The sequence below is a fragment of the Vidua macroura genome, chromosome 17, assembly GCF_024509145.1.
Source record: "Vidua macroura isolate BioBank_ID:100142 chromosome 17, ASM2450914v1, whole genome shotgun sequence".
In the NCBI taxonomy this organism is placed as follows: Eukaryota; Metazoa; Chordata; class Aves; order Passeriformes; family Viduidae; genus Vidua; species Vidua macroura.
Window position 1 is genome coordinate 15315296 of NC_071587.1, and position 20322 is coordinate 15335617.

At 36.6% G+C, this 20322-nt stretch overlaps 2 protein-coding genes across 3 annotated transcripts in view; one reads left to right on the forward strand and one right to left on the reverse strand.

The window, feature by feature from the left end:
• The window catches only part of SULF2 (sulfatase 2), a 58416-nt gene extending 53920 nt beyond the window's left edge, over positions 1-4496 (forward strand). The window contains exons 15-21 of the mRNA XM_053993302.1: positions 136-195; positions 620-789; positions 1277-1419; positions 1639-1762; positions 2252-2282; positions 2578-2634; positions 3675-4496. Coding sequence (XP_053849277.1) covers positions 136-195; positions 620-789; positions 1277-1419; positions 1639-1762; positions 2252-2282; positions 2578-2634; positions 3675-3705 — 616 coding nt within the window. The 3' untranslated portion in view covers positions 3706-4496. The remainder of the gene's footprint in view (positions 1-135; positions 196-619; positions 790-1276; positions 1420-1638; positions 1763-2251; positions 2283-2577; positions 2635-3674) is intronic.
• A 1555-nt stretch (positions 4497-6051) lies between these two features.
• NCOA3 (nuclear receptor coactivator 3) overlaps positions 6052-20322 on the reverse strand; it is a 60413-nt gene continuing 46142 nt past the window's right edge. Inside the window, exons 13-23 of one of the 2 annotated variants that reach the window (XM_053993301.1) lie at positions 18952-19087; positions 17766-17954; positions 17018-17257; positions 15495-15621; positions 14585-14756; positions 13524-13820; positions 11898-12002; positions 11284-11509; positions 10890-11064; positions 10183-10324; positions 6052-9184 (exon numbers count right to left, since the gene is read on the reverse strand). In XM_053993301.1, coding sequence (XP_053849276.1) covers positions 9173-9184; positions 10183-10324; positions 10890-11064; positions 11284-11509; positions 11898-12002; positions 13524-13820; positions 14585-14756; positions 15495-15621; positions 17018-17257; positions 17766-17954; positions 18952-19087 — 1821 coding nt within the window. In that variant the 3' untranslated portion in view covers positions 6052-9172. Of the gene's footprint in view, positions 10325-10889; positions 11065-11283; positions 11510-11897; positions 12003-13523; positions 13821-14584; positions 14757-15494; positions 15622-17017; positions 17258-17765; positions 17955-18951; positions 19088-20322 lie in introns of both variants that reach the window. The other variant, XM_053993300.1, reaches the window with a different exon arrangement.

The following is a 20322-nucleotide window of genomic DNA, read 5'->3' on the forward strand; positions in this document are numbered from 1 at the left end:
TTATTCATCACATACACTAATAAATTGAAGGGAGAGGTGACACTGGATTAAATCTTCAAATCCAGTCTGATAATGTGATAAGAACAGGGGCAGCTGTCTTGCTATTGTTCACCAGCAATGCTTTTTATTTTCCAGTTACCATTCAAAACACAAGAGCAAACTGAGACTCAAAGGATCCAGTCTTCATCCTTTCAAGTAAGTGAAGGCCTGTTCCTTTGAGAGAGGATGTGCAAAATGTAATATTAATATTATATTAACTGGTACACACCAGTTACACACTAGGCGATAGTAGTATTCAATTTATCCTGTATTAAAAAGCATAAACAGAGACATCTGGGCAAGGAACTAAGCCCATATCAAAATGTTTGTAAATTCTAAGATAAAGTCTCCACTTTTGAAAAAAGCACATTGCAAACCTCAGGCCTACAAGCCCCTTTGGTGGCTTTTTTTCCCCAGTGCTATTGAGTTGCAGAGTCATCTCCTTTTGTATGAAACACCATTTAATTAAAAATGTGGATTCTTTCCCTCTGAGCGGCTTATTTTATTAGCTACTATGGGGTGTTTTAGCTATGTTCAAGTCTAACAGAGTTTGCATGACCCTAACATTTCATGCGTGCAGGAAAGCCCTACAGGAGAAAGACAGGCTGTGGCTGCTGCGAGAGCAGAGACGGAAGAAGAAACTGCGCAAATTGCTTAAGAGAATTAAAAATAATGACACGTGCAGCATGCCTGGTCTGACCTGCTTCACCCATGACAACCAGCACTGGCAAACTGCTCCCCTGTGGACACGTAAGAGTACTGTAAACTAAGTAATAGGTTGGCAAATTTTGGCTAGACTGGGCTGGGATGTTGGGTTGCTAGTAGTTATTGGTTTTATTAGCTCTGTAACCAAAGCCATACAGTCTTCTCTATAGTAAATAATCTCTGCTTTCAGTGTTGTAATTATTCTTGTGTGAATGGCAAGGAGGTAAAACCAACTGCAAATAAGCTACAGATACTGAATACTGTACACTGATCAGCAAGGTATCTCACCATCTGGAATGTTTCACAGTCAGAGAAAGGACTAGACAAGATGTTGCCATAATTAGTCATGTCATATGGATTAGGTATGCACAGAACAAGAAGCTGATGCTGGAAGGCATTCTCTGCTTTAGAGCTCAGGAGTGAGAATGAGAGTAACTGTCTATGAATAAAGTAATACTATAAACAGAAAGTAATTAGCAGTGCTAAAGACAGAAGGCTGTAGCTTATGTCTTTATAACTCTTCAATTTGCAGTGGGCCCTTTCTGTGCCTGTACCAGTGCCAACAACAACACGTACTGGTGTTTGAGGACAATCAACGAGACCCACAACTTCCTGTTCTGTGAATTTGCTACTGGATTTTTGGAGTATTTTGATCTCAATACCGATCCATATCAGGTATCTGATCATAGACCTTGTGCTCACAGCTCAAGAAATACATCATAGTTACTTGTCAACAATAAATTGAAATCACACAGATTGCTGCAGGATGAAGTTAAGGCCTGTATAATATAAACTAGTATAATGTGGCTCTTCTTTCAGTTAAACAAGCTGTATTCCAAAAGTTACCAAATTACAGAGCAATAGTTACTAAGAAGAACCTCCCGTTTCTTGCAGCTAATTAATGCAGTGAATACACTTGACAGAGATGTTCTTAATCAACTGCATGTCCAGCTCATGGAACTCAGAAGTTGCAGAGGGTATAAGCAATGCAATCCAAGAACCAGGAACATGGATCTTGGTAAGTGCCTCTTCTATTGCACTCACAAATGCCCCAAAGAACCCCAAAATACTCTTAAGGTTATAAAACTTGAATCAGTCAAAAGGATTTTAGGATTTACTTACACTAGTAATATCCTGCTGAGGGGATAGCTGCATTCTCAGATTTTTGTACGTGTTCAGTTTGTGTTATGTCATGTTTTTAAGATGAAGAATGACCCTTAGCATAGTGATAAATATTGCTGAGATGCAGAAGACAAGGAAGGAACAATACTTGCAAAAAGGGAGAGAATACCGTAACAGCCACTATGAAGTTCACAGACCTGAACACAGGTCAGTTCAAGTTGGAAGGGACTTCTGGAGTTCTGCTCCAAACTTCTGCTCAGTGCAGGATCAGATGTGAGGGCATACTAGGTTACTCAAGACATCAGGAAATTTGTTAAATTCTTGAGTCTTTATTTTTTCTCATACAGGCAATTGTTAGTAACATTGTTAATTTTTCTTCACCTAGGACTTAAAGATGGAAGCTACGAGCAGTACAGGTACATTAAAAAAAAAAAGTTACATTATTATTCTTAAGTACTACCTTCATGTTGAAAGAGCAAGTGTGGGATTGGGAACCACATGGAAAGGCCTGGCTTTAAAGGGCATCTGAAAGACCTTTCCACCCCACTTGCTTTGAAACATTGGAGCTATTTGTTTCAGTGTTACACTGTATTCTGATCTTAGTAGTCAAAATTCTGGCTGAATTCTTCTTCCTCGTCTTTCAGATTGTGGTACTGGTTGTTTTCTTGGTAATGGTTAACTTTTTTTCTCCTTTTGCTGCTTGAAAAATAGGCAGTTTCAACGTCGAAAATGGCCAGATGTGAAGAGACCATCATCTGCCAAGTCACTGTGAGTTGGGAGCAATTCACCAAAAGCATTAGCTTTTACTTAACTTTTCCCTTCTCTTTTTGCATGCATCACCCTTTTAACATCATCATCTATTCTCACGGAATGCTTAGGAGGAAAATCCTCTAAATTATGCAAGAAATATGATACTGCCATCATTACTGACAACTACTGCTGCACAAAACCTCTTGGTACATGTTTTTTGGGAATCTTGGGGCATTAAAGTCAAAGCAATTTCAAACAAGTAAAGGTAGATGCTCAGTTAAGAAACCAGTTATGGTCAATTGCCAATCAAAATTAAAGACCAGGACACTGGTTTTGTCTAAACTTGAACTAGTAGCAACTACCTAGTGGTCTTACACACCATCCAGAAAGAACAAAACTGACTGTAATTTCTCACAAGTAGTGAGGCAGCATAATGTATTTTTTTGCTCTTTATCCAACTACAGCCTTTGTGCTGTGAGCAGAAAAAGGAATTCAAAACAGAAAGTAGACTACAAGACAGATTTGTGTCTAAAACTGTTTTTTTACTTACTGAGCTGCCTTTTAAAATGTGGTGATGATCTGGCAATTCTCAAATTGCTAGAGCTCAAAGGTGAGGTACAAATTTAAGTTTATTAAAAAGTTACCGTTGCCTGTTACTGTCTCTGAATTTCCCCTTAAAAAGATGGCAGATACTTCAATTCATTAAAAATCATTAAGAGCTCTCAAACTGTGCAGTGGAAAACACAGCTGCAAGTCCCTTCCTAGGCACAGTCTGGTCTTCTTGCCTGAGAGGAGTTGCTCATGTAATGCTGTGGTTTTATTTCTAATTGAAGAGATCCAAGACTGGCTTTAGAACCAAAATGAAGGTTGAATTAACAAGCTTAGTACAGGTCGAAGTTTCAAACACTGTTGAATTGTTTCTGTCATACCTGCTATGCTTTTATTGGTGGTTCACAGTGTTTCCAATGTTCTTTATTGCATGGAACCATTAAAAATACCTTTCTTACTACTTTCTACTAGAATGTTATACACTAAACTGCATCTGTTTTATTTTAAAGAGGACAACTGTGGGAAGGCTGGGAGGGCTAATCTCCCCCAGCTGCTGCACCTCCATGAGGATACAAACGGGGCAGGACTTGAATCCATGTACAGACTAAATGAACTGTAACATTCACCTGAAGGACTGGATAAACTTTGAGGCTGAAATAGATAGAATGTTTGCACTGGTTGAGTGAGTTGAATAGAAGCAGTGAAATTATGGGAAACGCTGTCAGAAATACAGGTCTCTGAAATCCACTGTTGTACCTGCTTTTTTGCTTTGGATTATACCTCACCTACTTCACAAAGCATTCTACTTCAAGAAGACACAACTAACGCCAATTCAGGAATTGAGGAGGAAACTCAGCCACATCCCAAAGAGGACTGCCCCTACAGTGGCAGTGTTTACACAGACAGTTGACAGGACCTTAAAACAATTTCCAGTTCACCTGTATCTTTAGTTGTCGTGAGAAAAACTTACAATGCCAAGTACAACTCTAAAGCAAGATTTAGAAAACAAAGGTGCTTTTGCTTATCACTGGAGTAAAGGTAATGGTTCAAGAGAACTTTGAAAATATTCAGGAACTGAAGTCAGCAGCACCAAGTGTTCTCAACACCATGGAATTTATTCAATTTCCTCTGAGGATACATTTTAGTTCCACATTTACTTGTTCATTGTATTGTCACCTCTATGAAGATTAGAGAAAATCCTGACTCACAGGATTGCAGACTTTTGGAGGGACTGTGTAAATATTGATCAGCGTACTCTTTGAAAATAAATTCCTTCAGGTTGTGAAGAAATTTGTTAATAAAAAAAGAGTGTAACGCCCACACGCCATTTCTCAAAATGCTAAGTCAGAATTTATTCATTTTTAAAGGCACTGAAAAATTTCAGTAAATGTACATCCTAAATTTTAACAAAATCAGAATTTGTATGAAGGTTTTTTAATGTGGTAATATTATACTGTACATTCAAAACCAGAACAGTTCCTTTGAGAAAGTAGCATTTGCTTAGCAGTGTAACTTTTAAATTTATTTTTAAAAAAGGCAGCTCTGAGAGTTCAGTACTTGTAGTCAATAATCTAGTTCTACTTTAGTCTGCAGAAAAGTAAATGTTGTGAATGACAGTTACTGTTCAAAGGTTGTCAGAGGGGAAAAAAACCTGTAATTTTACTAAGAAAGCACAGTGTACAGAATTATTTGAGTAGTTTCATAAGAACATTATTACATAAGTTGTAGTACAGGCACTAGTGGTGAGATTTGTATTTATCATTTGTTTCGTGTTACTTTGCTACCTGTGTTTAAGGGCAAATGCCTGAGGGCACTCATGGGACAGACTCAACCAACTGTGGCCTTCGCTCCTAACAAAGAGGTAATTTTTTCAAAATGCAAACTTAACTTGCCCTTGTAGAAATGCAGTGTAAAAACACAGCATGGAAATTTTGAAACCCTTCCTGGTTTTGCAGTTCGGAAAATTAAGTGGAATTATATCCAGGCATGTAGATCCCTGGTTCCACAACCCCATACTCAAAAAATATACTTGAATTTAGGAATGAGGAAAAAATCCCTGCTCAAAATGCAGAAGTGGAGTCTTTATATGTGCTAAGTAAGATTGGTCTTGAGTATTTGTATAACATGTGGTAAGTTAAATCCACTACCCAAAAGCTTTCTTTAATTATGCAAGTAAAATCTGAATGTCTGTCTTAATCTAGCCATGTATTTTCATTAAACTTGTTTAAAATTTCATGGATTATTAGAAAAATCTACTAGGTGATGAGATCCTGGATCCATACAAGTAATTAGAGAAAACCTTAAGTTCCCCAAAACCCCCACATTTTTGCTGCTTTCCAGAGAAAAGTTTTCACTATCTGCCATTCCCAGTGTGCACGCAGAAAGAATATGAGGTTAGATTTTTTAAAAATTTGCACGCCCTTTTGTGTTTACCTCATAGTCTGGCATGGTGAGATTGTGACTGTTAAAATCTTGCAGGGCCAGTGCACCTGTAACTTACTTGTCAGTCAGAAGGCTGAAAAGTTGTCTTGTCCCTTTACAGAAAATAGTGAGCTGTTAGACTTGTACGTGACACAAGAAGCAGCTGGTATTTAATGAAAGGTATGTTGTTGCCAAGTTTGGGGAAAGATACTACCTCTTCTCCTTTCAGCTCTTCTAGAGCTTGCTGTTTAAGTTGTCAAAGACATAAATTCTAGTTGGTGTCCATGCTAAATGTGTGTCTCATAAGTGAAAGGTCTCAGTGTTACTCCCTCAGCTTTTACAGCCAACTAGGATAAAATGTAAATCATTCTTTATACACAGTTTTCATCAGTGATAGCGGGGAATTTTCTCTGGCCTGTACTGGATAATCACCCTTAAAGTATTACCTCATGAAGTGTCACCAAGTTCTGATTTTAAATAGAAACCTTTATTTACATTATTATTAACATCCAAACACAAAAACCAGAAGGGCAGTAACACCTTACAACCAATCCTTTTATAAATCAGTCCCCATGATTCCTCTGTTTTGCAAAATAAAGATACAGATATTTCAAGCAATACATGTAATGTAAACTATGCTTAGATGCAATTCTCAATACCATATGCCTTCTCCTGAGAATTTTTGAAAATATTGCTCTCAGAATTACATGGTTTCACGCTTCTTGTATCATTCTGTCATCTGGTGGTCTGCACATAAATTCTATAATAAAAGGTGTGCTAACTGGTGCAACATTCAAGTAAGTTTTGTCTTGTGACAGAAACATGGTCTGAATTTCTCACTTCAGAAGCAGTATTTTAGGCCAAGGAAAAAAGTGCACTACATACAACTTTAATAAACACGTGATCAAAAAAGTAACAGAGACATGGCGAAACAACGCTCATTTATGCAGCAGTGATCAGAGGTTGCTGTACTAGCTAATTCAACTCCTACTGCTGAATAATGTTATGTGGGTTTTATTTAAAAAAACATTCACAGAAATCCACTGCTATAGGACCAAAGCAAAATTGATGGTGGTAACTAAATGTCAACAGATTTCAAACCAGATGTACTAATGTACTATTTAGTGCTGCCATGAAATATGCTGTCAATGCATTTAAACTAAAAATCTTTTAATTCAGGAAAAAAAGTAGGTAGTGGAAAAGCTCCAGCATGCTAAACATATGAGAAAAGGATGAGCTTTTATAATGTCAGTCAGGTAGTTATACATAGATGTATAAATAGAATTACTAAATAAAAAAAAAAAAATTGTACTGCAAGATGTATATAGCAGTATATTGTCTAAGAGCTCACCTAATGAAAGCAACCGGTGTTTGTAATTTCCATCAGCATAATGAACAAGTACAAAATATAAATATTGTTCTATTCTGATTTGCTATAAAATGCAAGGGATTGTTGCCTTTCACCTCAGTAAGCAGCACTTACTCAGCAAATAGGTATGATCCAAGAAATGAAAAGATAAAAGTTCCTTAGGCTTTTAAAAGCTTTGCATTATAAACAGACATTAATTGGACTGAAAATTCCAAGTAAGTGCTGTGGTAATCTATATACTCAGTACTAAGGGAAGAGACAGGGTTACATGAAGTAGATCGACTGAATCTACATTCCCATTGAAACACAGCTGGCTAGGCACTAAGGATGAATTTATGAGAATATTTCTATTAAAACTTATTTCTGTTAAAATGGAAGATCACCAAAAATTCTGAACAATAAAACCCCATCTTGCTAACAGTACAAAGAATAAGCAAAAAACACAGATCAGGGGATTTGTGGTTTCTTTTACTCACTTGGGAGAAATCAGTTTTCCATTACACAATGAGCAACAGAACAGAAGCACTACACAAACATTTCTGGGTCATCCCTTAGGAAGGTTTAGAGGTTTAATTCCTTGTAACTGCAAGAAGTGCAAAAGGATCTTCATTTCAAGCGCCCAAAATGGAGGGGGAAGAAAACCCCATGCTATCAGCAAATAATATGTAGCCACACTTAAATACTTCTGTGACAGAAATCTGCTTAGAAAATACATTCGTTACTATTAGAATAATCCAATGAGGTGTAGACATTTGGTTAAAATGTGGCTTAATATCCTTAAAGATTTATGGATGTTACATAACAGCAAGTATTTTGCAACAGACAAACATTTTCGAAGAACATTTAGAATTCATTAAAATTGACTAAAAAGACACAATCCAGATTCGTCAACTGAAAAGGCAACTTATTACAGACAGACATGTCTGTCCTGACAAATTTTGAGCTCTTACAATGCAGAGCCTTCATGTCAAACTACCTTAGGTAAAAAGAAATGTAACAAAAGTGCTCACAGGTGGAGAGAGTATTGAACAACTGGTCTGTATTTTATAAAAAGCTCTATGTTAAACATGTAAAAATAAATGAAGTGTTGAAGACCAAAGAGAAATATGTGGGCCAAAGTCACCCAGCTTCAAAGTCCTCAAATGTAATTAAAAAAAAAAAAAAAAAAAAATTGGACCTCAGCTACACTCAAGTTTCCAGAAATCAATTTTGTTAAACATTTAGCTTCACAAACTCTGCAAAAATGAGTTAGTGACCTACAAAAGTCATATATATAATACATTATTTTAAAGATCATATTTACAAAATTTATTCACAAAAAAGACTGCAAAATTCTGATGCTGGCTGCAATGTCTTGCCTTGAGTTTTCTGAAGCTTTTTTCAAAAAAAAGACGAAAGATTATTGCTCTAATTTCCATACACAGAAAACATTACATTATGCAGTCTTTTCAAATAATTAAGAGACTGTGTTTGTGAAGGAATATGAGTATGCTCTACCTTCATATTAAGTCCTTATCAAAGACATTGCATTAATCCATTATATAGACCTCTATAAAGTGCACTCAGCTGCACAGCAATATGTAAATATTAGTCACAATTGTGTTTAAATAATTTAAATTGCTTATCTTCTCTTTTCAACCCTTGGCTTCAACAGACGGGATTTTGGACTAGCATGTGCCAATTACTTTAGCACTGCTACTTTGCTTGGGAAATCCCTGACTCTTGGGATAAGAGACTAAAAGCAGCATTTCTATTCAGGGATTTATATAAAAGAGTCAAGGCTAAGAACTACATTCTCTGTCAGATATTGTTATTAGAGGAAATCAGGAAATTCTTACCACTGTGACTTCTCCAGGCACTTTAGTCTGCCTGGGCTAAAGGGCTTTGGATAGCTACAGTAAACAAATCAGGTATTCCAGGAGTCTACCCATCAAATCTGTTAAAATGGCATTACCAAATTCACATTCTTAGAGGAAGCGTGCCAAAAATACTAATGACCTTTTTTTGTACCCCACATTATACAGTAATGCATAGGCTGCTTCTACTAAAACATATTTTTGTTGGGTAGGGTTTTTTTTTCATTTGTTTTACTCTGCATGAGGAAATTTATCACTGGTTTCTGTTAAGCCCAGTATGACTTGCCAGGAAGAATGTGTCACTTTCCCTTCTAACACTAGCGCATTCAGCCATTCTTGTTTGAAGATGTGGTTGTAGATGTCAGCAGTATTTCTGTTAAAGAAAAGATACTTTCATCAGAGAACACAGCTTTGCTGAAAGAAATGGTTTGTGTACTGCATTTGGAAGAAAGAACTACTGCCAATCAATGCCTAGAAGAAGAAGAATAGCTTTTTAGTGCTCCACTTTAAAAATAAATTTCTAGAAAATAAATGCTGTCCTAGAATTTCCTGAACACACTATTTTGGTATCTTTATGTCACGTAGATTTGGAAAATCTGACATTTCACCTTTATATTATCCTCTTTATAAAAGGCATTTGTTGTATCAAAGTCCTCCAAAACTTTACTTACCCCCAGAAGTCCTCAGTATTCTGACAGCTTTCTCAGGTACGCTGGGCAAAATTTCATGTGGTACTTTTTACTAGAATAGATTTAGCTTATGACAGTATTATGTTGCTCATCCTAGGTATTTTGTGGAAAGATTGTAGCAAAAGTGTATTTTGTATTTCAGTTTTCTTTTCAGTGCCTGTTATTAGCACATTTTCACCTTAAATGAGAGGTCTAAATTTTCCGTCATTTCTGGCTATGCATACACAAGTTATTCTAAGGTTTTGTAAGGGCAAGTATCATTATCAGTGTCTGCCAGAAGGATACTGCATTAGCAGGATTCTTAGCCTGACTCATAAGAGCTATTACATGTAATTTTCAAGATCTGCTGTGGATGCATTTCACAAAGTCCATGGGTTTTTTCTGGGGTTTTTCCAGGTTCAGAAGTATTTCATCATCCTTTGTGCAGTTTAAGGCTTGGTCCTTTCCATGATACTTCAAAGTCAACAGCTAATCCCAGCATACAGCTTGGGTCATTGTGAATTTGCTAATGTATCATCAAAAAGAAAGTATCTCTTAGGATATAAAATTAATAGGCCCGCAGATGCAAATACAAACAGGGTAACTGAGAGCAGGATTGTGTGGGAGGAATGGATGTAAGCAGACTGTACTCAATGGAAGAAGAGTCAGCAAATCTTTTCATCAGTCTTGATGTACGACTTACCTGGTCTGGACCCATAGGCAGTCCTGACATAGGCATGGTATTAATACTCATCTGTCCAATGTGGCCACTGCTGCCATTCATGTGCATCATACTGTATGCTGCTGGGCTACCTTGATGGCTGAACTGCTGCTGGGGAAAAGAACTGAAGTACAAAAGGACAAATAAAATTACCTTCCAAGAAGTTCACACACTGATGTATTGCCTTCCCTGCACCAGCTGTCAACACATGAAAGATAAAACTGTTTTCACATTTACCTATTTTTACCTAGTATCTGTTTAACATGGAAACTTCCCTCCCAAAAGGAATTTGAGTTTTTAGAAATGCATAGCTGTATGTGTATGCCTAATGTAACCTTTTTGGAGGCTACTATTACAGCTGTATCATCCATCATAATACTATTTGATATTTTGTATTTCTCCAGTCCCTACCCCAAGTTATTTTTTCTTTAAATATTAAGTTAATATTTAAAGACTGAATGTTGCTTCTGGTTACAAAGATTGTAGAGGTCCAATATAGATCAGTGGAGCTAAGCATAAAATAATAATTTTATTTCCTAAACCAGAGCAGGATGAAGGACAATACAAACACCAGAAAGTTACTTTTTCCTCTTGTAAATGCTTTTCCTGCTACATGCTATGTAACATAGTTTCTACTTCCAGCAAAATGAAAGACTTTTTGGGAAACAGATTGTTATCCTGAAGTTCACCTGTTTCTGGGGATGCTTCCTGAGGGCCAGCCCTTCATCTCTGAGGACTGGTACATTGTTGCTGACTGAGGATGCTGCAGCATCGGGTTCTGGGAGGGTCCAGTTCTTGATGATACCATTGGATTGGGAGGGCTTGATACTCTACTAAATGCAGGATCAGGTTGTTGGCTTATTCCTTAAATTAAAACAAAGGAGACAGATGCAATACACTTATCATCACTTAATACTTCTAGTTCATCTTCCTGCACTGATTGGAAGGAGAAAAGTCATCCTTTTTTGTAGCAGTATAGTCCATTTTTCAGAATGATTGGCATTTAGGTAGTTTGGATTAATAAAAAAAGGGAAAAGAAAACCAGACAAATGGAAAAAAAGCCAAACATGTTAGTACCAGTACCATAATTAGGTGGATAGGGGAATTGCTGTGAAGGAACTTGAGCCATTGGAGGGCCTGTCAAAGCACTATCCATGCTTCCTGAGGCTGTCACATTTGGTGGTGGACTGAAGGCCTGAGGTTGCTGTTGCTGCTGCATCATCATTGCCATCCTCTGTTGTCTAAAATGGTGACTTATTAGTTCCCTGTTACGCTGAGCCACCATTTGAGCATTAAGAAAACCTTGCTGCTATCCCCCAAAGAGAAGAAAAATCATATTAGAAGATGTTTTTACAAATAAAATCAAGTCAGAGTCAATCAAACTCATTCCTAAGACCCGGCAAGTCAAGGAAAACCCACAGACAGTAAAAAACAAAATCATCAAAATATTATGACAAAAGTTTTCATTAAATTGTCACTAGTGCTAAACAAATGATGATGTTTTACACAGAAAAACTTGGCACACTGAATTGACAGCATGTCCTAATGAACAAATCCCCCAGCAATCTCAGGAATAAGGGAGGTAAAAAACCCCTTTTTTAAAAATTATGCAGAGGAACAAAACCAAAGAGGAATGCTGTAAAGCCATGAAAGAAGGTTGAAATTCTAAACAGATAGCTACTGTAGTAATTACTTACCTGGGATCCCACCTGTGGCTGCATAACTGGTCTCATCACTGAGTTAGTACCACTGACTGGATTTTCCATTTTTATTTCAAGAGTTTGACGGGTCTGATTCATGAACTTGGAAAAAGACATTTTAGCACTATTAGCCTGAAAATAACGGTATCTGAACAAAGTAATGGCAACTCCTGCAAAACCCCTTTCTTTACGGACCTCTTGAATCCATAACGAGCAATGGCTAATTTTTGCCTTGTCTTTAAACAAACTATTTGTTTAAACAGCTCAAACACACAAAAAGAAAAACCCTTCAAACAGTTCAGCATTAACTGGCTTTGCTTTTTTTTTTTTTTTTTTATTTTCCTTAAATTATCTCTCTTTAAGAATAAAGAGCAGATTATCTATTTGTTTTAAACAATAAGTGTCATAGAAAACCAAGAGAGAACACAGTATTTCCTAAAATTGCCATTCCATATGTGGAGAGGAAAGGGTTGAAAAATGGAAGATTTGCAAGGGGAGAGAAAAAGAACCTCAGAGAAATACTTTCTCTCAAGGACCAACCAGGCACCAGGGAGATGTTAGAAAATAGTCTGGCTGAGAAAATTCACATATTTATGTTTGCTCTGGGATGTTGTCTGTCTACAGAGAAGAAATGGAATTTTCTCATAAAAGATAGCAGGATGTTGTTAAAGACTTCTAAAAGCCTTTCCCATAGACTTGGGCCTCTTTGTAAAGGTGGGGGAAGGGAGATAAGAGCGTTTAGAGATGTGAAAGTACAGCCTGGTGAAGGACCGTGCATGCTCCAGGCCCTTTTGATATGGAATACAGGCCTGAGTGCTTTTTGCCCTTTCTAAAATGAGCTTAGTGGTGTATGTGTCTCTGTTTTTTGGAATCCAGGATGATGGAATAAACCTACTCTTTGTATGTCAGCTGTGTGTTGTTGTTGCTTTGGTGTTACCTGCATGTATTCTGTTCACACACCACGCCACACAGCAGTAGTTCAGTTTTCCTAGTTTTATTTGTACACTGTATTTAATATCAAGCCTGCATTTTCACATGGGGAATTCAATGCTGAAATCATGCATCAATTTCTTAAGCAGTGTTTTCAATCTAGTGTTAAGATCTATGTGGCTGTATCTATTCTCTCACCTTTCATCTGAAGAAAATACCTAAAATGACATCAAATCACTAAATGGAAAGCAAACTCCTATATCGAGTTTGCTTTTGATTAGCTAGAAAACACAGTGAGAAAGAAGTAAAACCTGATTTACAGTAGAAATACAGCTCCAATTTAATGCTATCTGTGAGGTTCCGAAAAAATAGTAAACATGGATAAAGAGATCATGCAGAGTTACATTGTACAAGAGCACTGTTTTAGCTAGCAATCGTTTTGTGTGCTGCAGGAACCAATCAAATCTGTAGCTAGGGAGGCTGATGAAGGAGAAACACTTGTCCTAATAAATGTTCTTCTACTCCTACAGCCATCAGGCAATTCAATGAGAAGCACTGTCAAAATAAAAGATCCACCCTCTCAATCATCTGTTGTAATATCCATTGTTATATATGTAAAGCAACACAATTCCATGTGCAAGTAACTCCATTCTGAAACATGAAGGAAGTGTAAATGTAGGAGCAAAAAATTACCTGCTGTCCCTGGAGCCTCTGCTGGAGTTGCATGCGTAGCTGCTTTGGTGTGTTGGTCCGAGGTCTCATCACGTTTGCTCGGGGATGCATACTTTGCAGAGGAAAATTGCTCGGTTGGCTCATCTGATTCATCACTGAATTAAAAGACGGCTGTTGTCCCTGGATGCTACTAAAACCTCCTGGCATTGCTGTCCCTTGCCCTTGATAGGGTTGACCATACAACAAAGGCTTCTGGTCAATCATAACTGAAGATTCCTGACCTTGAAATGAGTCTTGTTTGGGTTCCAAAGCTTGTCCCTTCAACAGATACAGAAGTGCTCTCACTAGCAGTATATACAGAATTCCTAAAGTAGCAATAAAGCTAACACAGCATAATACACCAGCCAGCAGTTTCTTGGGTAGAACATAGCATGGACAGCTGCTGTTAGTTCTGTCTCCAAACTAATGAAATAGCAAAATGATTTATAATAATAATTATTTTTTAAATCAATTTTGCCGCATACTGCATACACAGGCAGACCAGTGTCACCACTCAAGCCTTTCTGCATTTTTGATGCTATTTGTACAAATGATGGTGTCATGTGGGTCTTAGCAACTTCCAAAGTAGTCACAGAATTTCTTTTTCCTATTTGCTAGCCATACAAATTCAACCTGGAACTGAAGGAGAGGAAAGCATCCACATCACTGACAGTCAAATAATTCACAACCTAAGGCCAGCTGACAGCAGGCTACGAAGGAAACCCAACAGAATTCTCAGCTTATAGAATTATAATGAATTGCACCCCAAACTCCATCTATATATACCAAGGCATTATACAATAAACTTCTGTAAGAATATGCCACTTTGTATTTCTTGTCATGCACAAGAAATTTAATCCATACTGAGCTCCTCCATTGAAAATCACTAGTCAATGTAAAGGTTTCCAAAAGGAAAGGTATAAATGTGAAGATGAGGATGTGAAGAGACCAAGTAAATGAGGAGGCCCTCTTGACTTTCTTTTCAAGTAATAAAATAATATTGGTCTATGGAAAATAAATGGCCAAAATATCTGTTTACTTACTTGGTTTACAAGATCAGGAATTCCTAATGCTCTGTCAATTTCTTCCAGACTTGTGATATCTGTATTACTCAATAGTGTGTGCAGCTGATCCAGAAGTGCCCTTTCATCATTCTGGCCTTCCATATTTGGTGCCGAACACAAGAGATCATCCAAAGAGCTTCTAACTAATTGTCTATAAATTAAAAAACAAAACAAAACAAAACAAAACAAAAAAACCAAAAAAAAACAACAAAAATCAATATGGTTGGAAAAGACCTCCAAGATCATGGAGACCAACCTTTGAGGGAATACTACCTTGCCAACCACACTTAGAGCACTAAGTGCAACATCCAGTTGTTTCTTGAACACATTAGGAATGGTGTCTCCACCACCTCCCCGGGCAACCCATTCCAATGCCTGACCACTCTTTCAGTGAAGAAATTCATTACAACCATTACAAGGAAAACTACAGTTTTTATATAATATATTGACCTGGGTATGATTAAGTATTATAGTCACCCAGACGACTGAAGTAAGACTTAACAACTTAAGTCCAAAATTTATGTCCTAAACTGCCCAGTCACTTTCCATGCATCCTTAAACACACATAAATTCTGTTTTCTCCTGGTTTTGCCATGTGCCACAGAGATATGATTTCAGAGTCTCCCCTCACTTTTTTCTGTGCCTCTCAATTCAAGGATTGATAGATTTTGTTAACAATTACTTTTGTGGAGCTGGTTTAAAAAATATCCAGTGTCAGATCACCAGCAGAAATGTAAACATTTCTGGAACATTCTAGAAATGGAATTCTGCCTCCAATCTGTTATTGCCACTGTGTATGTTACACAATTTTATTTCCAAGTCTTAAATTCTTCTGACAGACAGTGAACAGTTGTATTTAGAATTACCTTAAAACATTCCCCAATTCTACCTGTTTTGTGAACCCCGTGACGCTTGCTCCATTGGCATCATATTGTCAGGCCACAATCCAGGCTGGTTAGAAGGTCCAGGCTGTCCATAGGGATTACCTCCCATGTCAATGTTTATCTCATTTGGCCCTGCAAGGTAAAACATTTGTGTATTTTTTAAAAACTGAATGTCTCATCTTGCTCTCCTAGTGTTCACATTAGGATGATCACACAAATTGTCAAGCAGCTTCATGAGTTTTCCATTATAATGTTTTACAGTGTATACACACATGAACTCACAGTCAAGATAATTTCACATTTATAACAGAACACAGATTTAAATACACCAGTGATCTAGACCTGTTACCCTGTTAGAGCAGAATTGCTATTTCTAATCCTTTAGTCTCTAAATAGGAGCATGAAAGACACAGTACCTTACATAAAAAAAAGCCCCAACAAAAATTCTGGACAATGACATCTGGGTACCAGCAAATACACACTGTCATAGTGACATCAAAATCTGGCATTTTTAATTCCAATACAGAGTGGAAATCAAAAGAAACACAAAGCACATAACATTTTGCTCTTTGGGAGTACTTTTTTCTCCTCTACCTATCCTGGGACATACAGCACTACATATGAGAGTTTATGTCATCCCATTATTTCCCAGCATCTGTATGAATCACCTAGCATCAATGATTTCTAGGAAGCTAAGCTGGAAAATTCTGACTTAGTCAGGACTGCACAAATTTCGTCTTTATTTAATCTTATATCCATTTGTTGCATTGAAATAGTAAGTCTGTTTAAGGGAACTGGTGACAGCCCTGGTAGCTTTCCATTATAAGAAAGGAATGCTGTCTATTAAAGCTGGTTTGGGGGCATACTGGTATTGGCATAGTACACTGGAGAATTTCAGCTCTAGACTAAACCTTTGTTAGACATATAGAATAGAAAAAACCCACAGGCTTTAAGACTGTTCATATTTTAGACATACAGCTTATTTTCTCTCACGCACATAAGAATACTTTGAAGAAAAATGGTATTTGCAATGTGGCTTTATATGAAATTTGGCTACTCCATGTGAAAAGATCATTGAAATACTTGAGAGAAAAGCTTTAAAAAGACATTGATTACCAAGAAGTCAACAGAAAAAAAAAAAAAGGCATCCATATCAAATAGGATAAATTAAATTAACCACAATGCTAGTACCTTCACATATGGAATCATAGATGCCATTTAGTTCCTGGAATTTAGCAGAGAAGTAGTGCACTAAAGAAACACATAGAAATTATCCTTCCCCCCCCACCAATATTGGGACCCAAAACAAATTATCTGTGTATGAGACACACAGCACCAGAAGAAAACAAGAACATCACCAAAAAATCTTAAAAGGTCACAGTCAGGGAATAATAACAGTCTCTACTTCAAAAAGCCTTTCAATGAAAATCTAGCATTCTACCAACAGTGCAAAGATTCTTATGATGAATGCTGACCAAGAAACCAGGGAAATAGTGCTATGTACGACAATAAGAAGTTAAGAACTTACTCATGTGAATCATTTGCTGTTGCAGCACGGGCCTAGAACCAGGTATGCTGTTAGAGCGAACAGGCAGCCCAGACACAGAGCCCCCCTCTGGGGGCCTCGGAAGGGTTGTACTAAATTCAGGTCCTGGTCTCAATACTGAAGCAGAACTTGCAGATTCCAATCTGTTCACTTTGGAGTTTGGCAAACCCCAGTCTCCTGGCTGATGCTGATTCATTGCCACATTTCTGTGGGGAGCACTTGCTATAATGAAGAGAGAAAACACAAATATTTATTATCAGGAGTACATTATGTATTTTGGTTCTCGAATTATTTTGCTTTTTCATAAAAGTGCACCTGCTAATGTCAGAGCAATTGACTGGAGTCCTACAAAAGCATCTAGAGCTCACCATGCCAAGTTCTAAATTATACAAAAACTATGAGTCTAAATATATGTAAAATTCATAATGACTGGCTGCCACTGAACTGTTCTTACTTCTATATATCAAAAGCACATGTTAAACTAAAAACTCGAAATAGTAAAAAATAATTTAACTACTTACAGTAAAGTACTGGTAATGATACAGGTAAACAGTAACCTGTTCTTATAATTTTAGCTAAGATAATAATTTAGAAGTATTAATGATGGTAAAATTAAAATTCTTTAATGTTAAAGTTTCTTCTAACTGAAATTTCTATTTTAGTCTTGCAACTTTTTTGCATTAAAGCTATTTCCTTTACAATGAGAGCTGTTTGTATACAACCAACAAACCCAGATTTGCTCCAAAATTTTCTTGGTTTTCAATCATTCTTGGACTTCCACCCATCAAGTTTTGCTTTTGTAACATGGAGAATGCATTCACATTCCTCACTGAAGCACCTGAGCCCATAGGGCTGTCTAAAGACAAGGCTCTGTTAAAAGGTGGGCGAGTAGTCTGCACAGATTGAGGACTCTTCACACCTGTTAAAGAATTAAAAGATGCATGCAACTGTACATTTAAAAAATATAATGCTATTAATGACTTAAATTAGTCTCATCTCTTTATGAACTCATACACTTGATCTTAAGCAAGCCAGGAACAGTTATGTTGCTTATGTTTTCCCAACAGAAATTCCCATTTTGACCACATAGTTAGGACCTTTTGCAGAAAAAGTCAAAGGCAGTTCCCTGTGGCCCTACACAAGAAAAAGAGCTTCATTTTAATTTACGTTCTGTAATGACATGGTGCGTTCCTGAGCACAGTGTCCTCTATGGACAATTAACCTACAAATCACCGTGCTTCACAGCCAATAGTGTCAGTGGCCTTACGTGTTCTTGTACCTGGTTTTATATTTTTCATTATCCATGTTTCACCTCCTTTGGTTATCTCAGCAATCCATTGCCCTATATAATCAAGAGATGACCAGTGTCATGAAAGAAAGCAACTGCCATGATGCTGGTCTATCAGCTAGGTTATCCTCCCCTCCTACTCAGCTTCCTACTAAGGAAGGGCATTCCTTTTGATGTCAAGGGGGAGTAATGATTACAATTTACTGGCCACAAGATGTTTTCACATAGAATAAGAAAGAAATTAAAAACTTGTCACCAATCCCACATTATACCCCTAGTCATCAGTGAGGGATAAAAATTCTCAATTTTAATTCACAACTCATCTTTCCTGATGACTTGTCTCTGAGAAATCTACATTAGACAAAGCCAGAATAAACCATAAAACAAGGAACTGTATGTTATTCATTTTGTATATAGTAGGCTAGAGCTAATAGTGTCCATAATAGCCTATTAGCTATTATAATAGCTAATAATAGCTATTATAATTAGCTATTTTGTGTTACATTTGTCCTTGAAGATATATGAGATGAAGAAGGTACTCTCTAAGGGTATGAGGATGCATTATGTTTACATCAGGTAAGAAGAAAACCCTGACTTTAAAACCCAGGTGGTAGATTTAATTCCTTACCCAACAGGGCATTTCCTTGAAATAATGCTTGCTTTGTTCCAGGGTTATTTCCATTTGCAGACATAGCATTATTGTAAAACTCGGAACTACTAAGATCACCTAGAATTGCATCCAAATTATCCAAGTCTCCATTCATCTGAAAATGACGCAGTAAAATACCAAGGTTATTTACTCTCATATGGCTATATTTCAATTTTTACTTAGATCCTCACTAATCTTAAAATATATGACTGGGAGACAAATGTTTTAATTCACTGACACTATCTGGAGCTATCTTTTCCCTTCCAAAGAAATTTAGATATCATTTAGATACCTTTTTTTTGAGTATTTTCTTTGGGTAATTTTGAGAATTAGCAGAAAATGAAGCACTTCTGAATATAAACATTTCAAACATCACAAGTTAAAAAGATAACAACCCTAACGATAGTGAACAAGAATGTGTACCATTCAGTGATAAATAATGTATCTATCATACACAAAAAGCTAATAGTGAACACTACAAGACATGAAAATTAAGCACAGGTTTTCTGGTCAGCTGGAGCCCTAACTTTCTTTAAAAATTTGTCTTTAAATCAGATAGAGCTTCAATAGAAAAATAATTCATATATAGTGGATTGATATCTTCATGAAAGAAGCTTCTCTGAATACCTTAATTACATCTCAGGAGCAAGTACTGAAAGTACATGTTGTGTACTATTACAGAGTTGATAGTGACATTTCCATAAGTGGTATTCAAACAATGTTATAAGGTGTTTTATTTATAGTCAGCCAGTAGCTAATAAAAAAAAAAAGTGTTGGGTTTTTTTTGTTTGGGTTTTTTTTTTTTTTAATTTACCCAGTTATTATTGATTTGGGAAATTCAAGGTCTAAGAAATCGATACATCTTCAGTAAATTCTGCTATACTGACCAGTACTGTTTACTTCAAAGTTCCAAATCTTAGGACTTAAATACAAAAACATTATATACAGATTATAATTTTAAGAACATCTGTTCCTAACAAGTGTACTGCTGGTTTCAGAATTGTTGTTCCATGGTGCTAGTTTTCTGTATCATGACATTTCTCTGAATTCCAGCTCTAGAATTTATTTATTTGTATTTATTTATACAAATTATATACACCTTTATACATTTTCGAATGTATTTATTTGAATGCTGAATACGTGTATATATATATATATAGCTACATTTGGAAAAACATATTACCTCATTTAAAGAAAGAGAGTGCTAAAACCAATGAATGAACTAAACTAAATCATGACTATTTCAATTATTACACATTTTTGTGTATTGTTTATATTTTCAAAATGAAATCATGTTTTACCTTTTACTCTTGTATTGCCAACTAAGTACAGAAGCAGTTATGGGCCCAT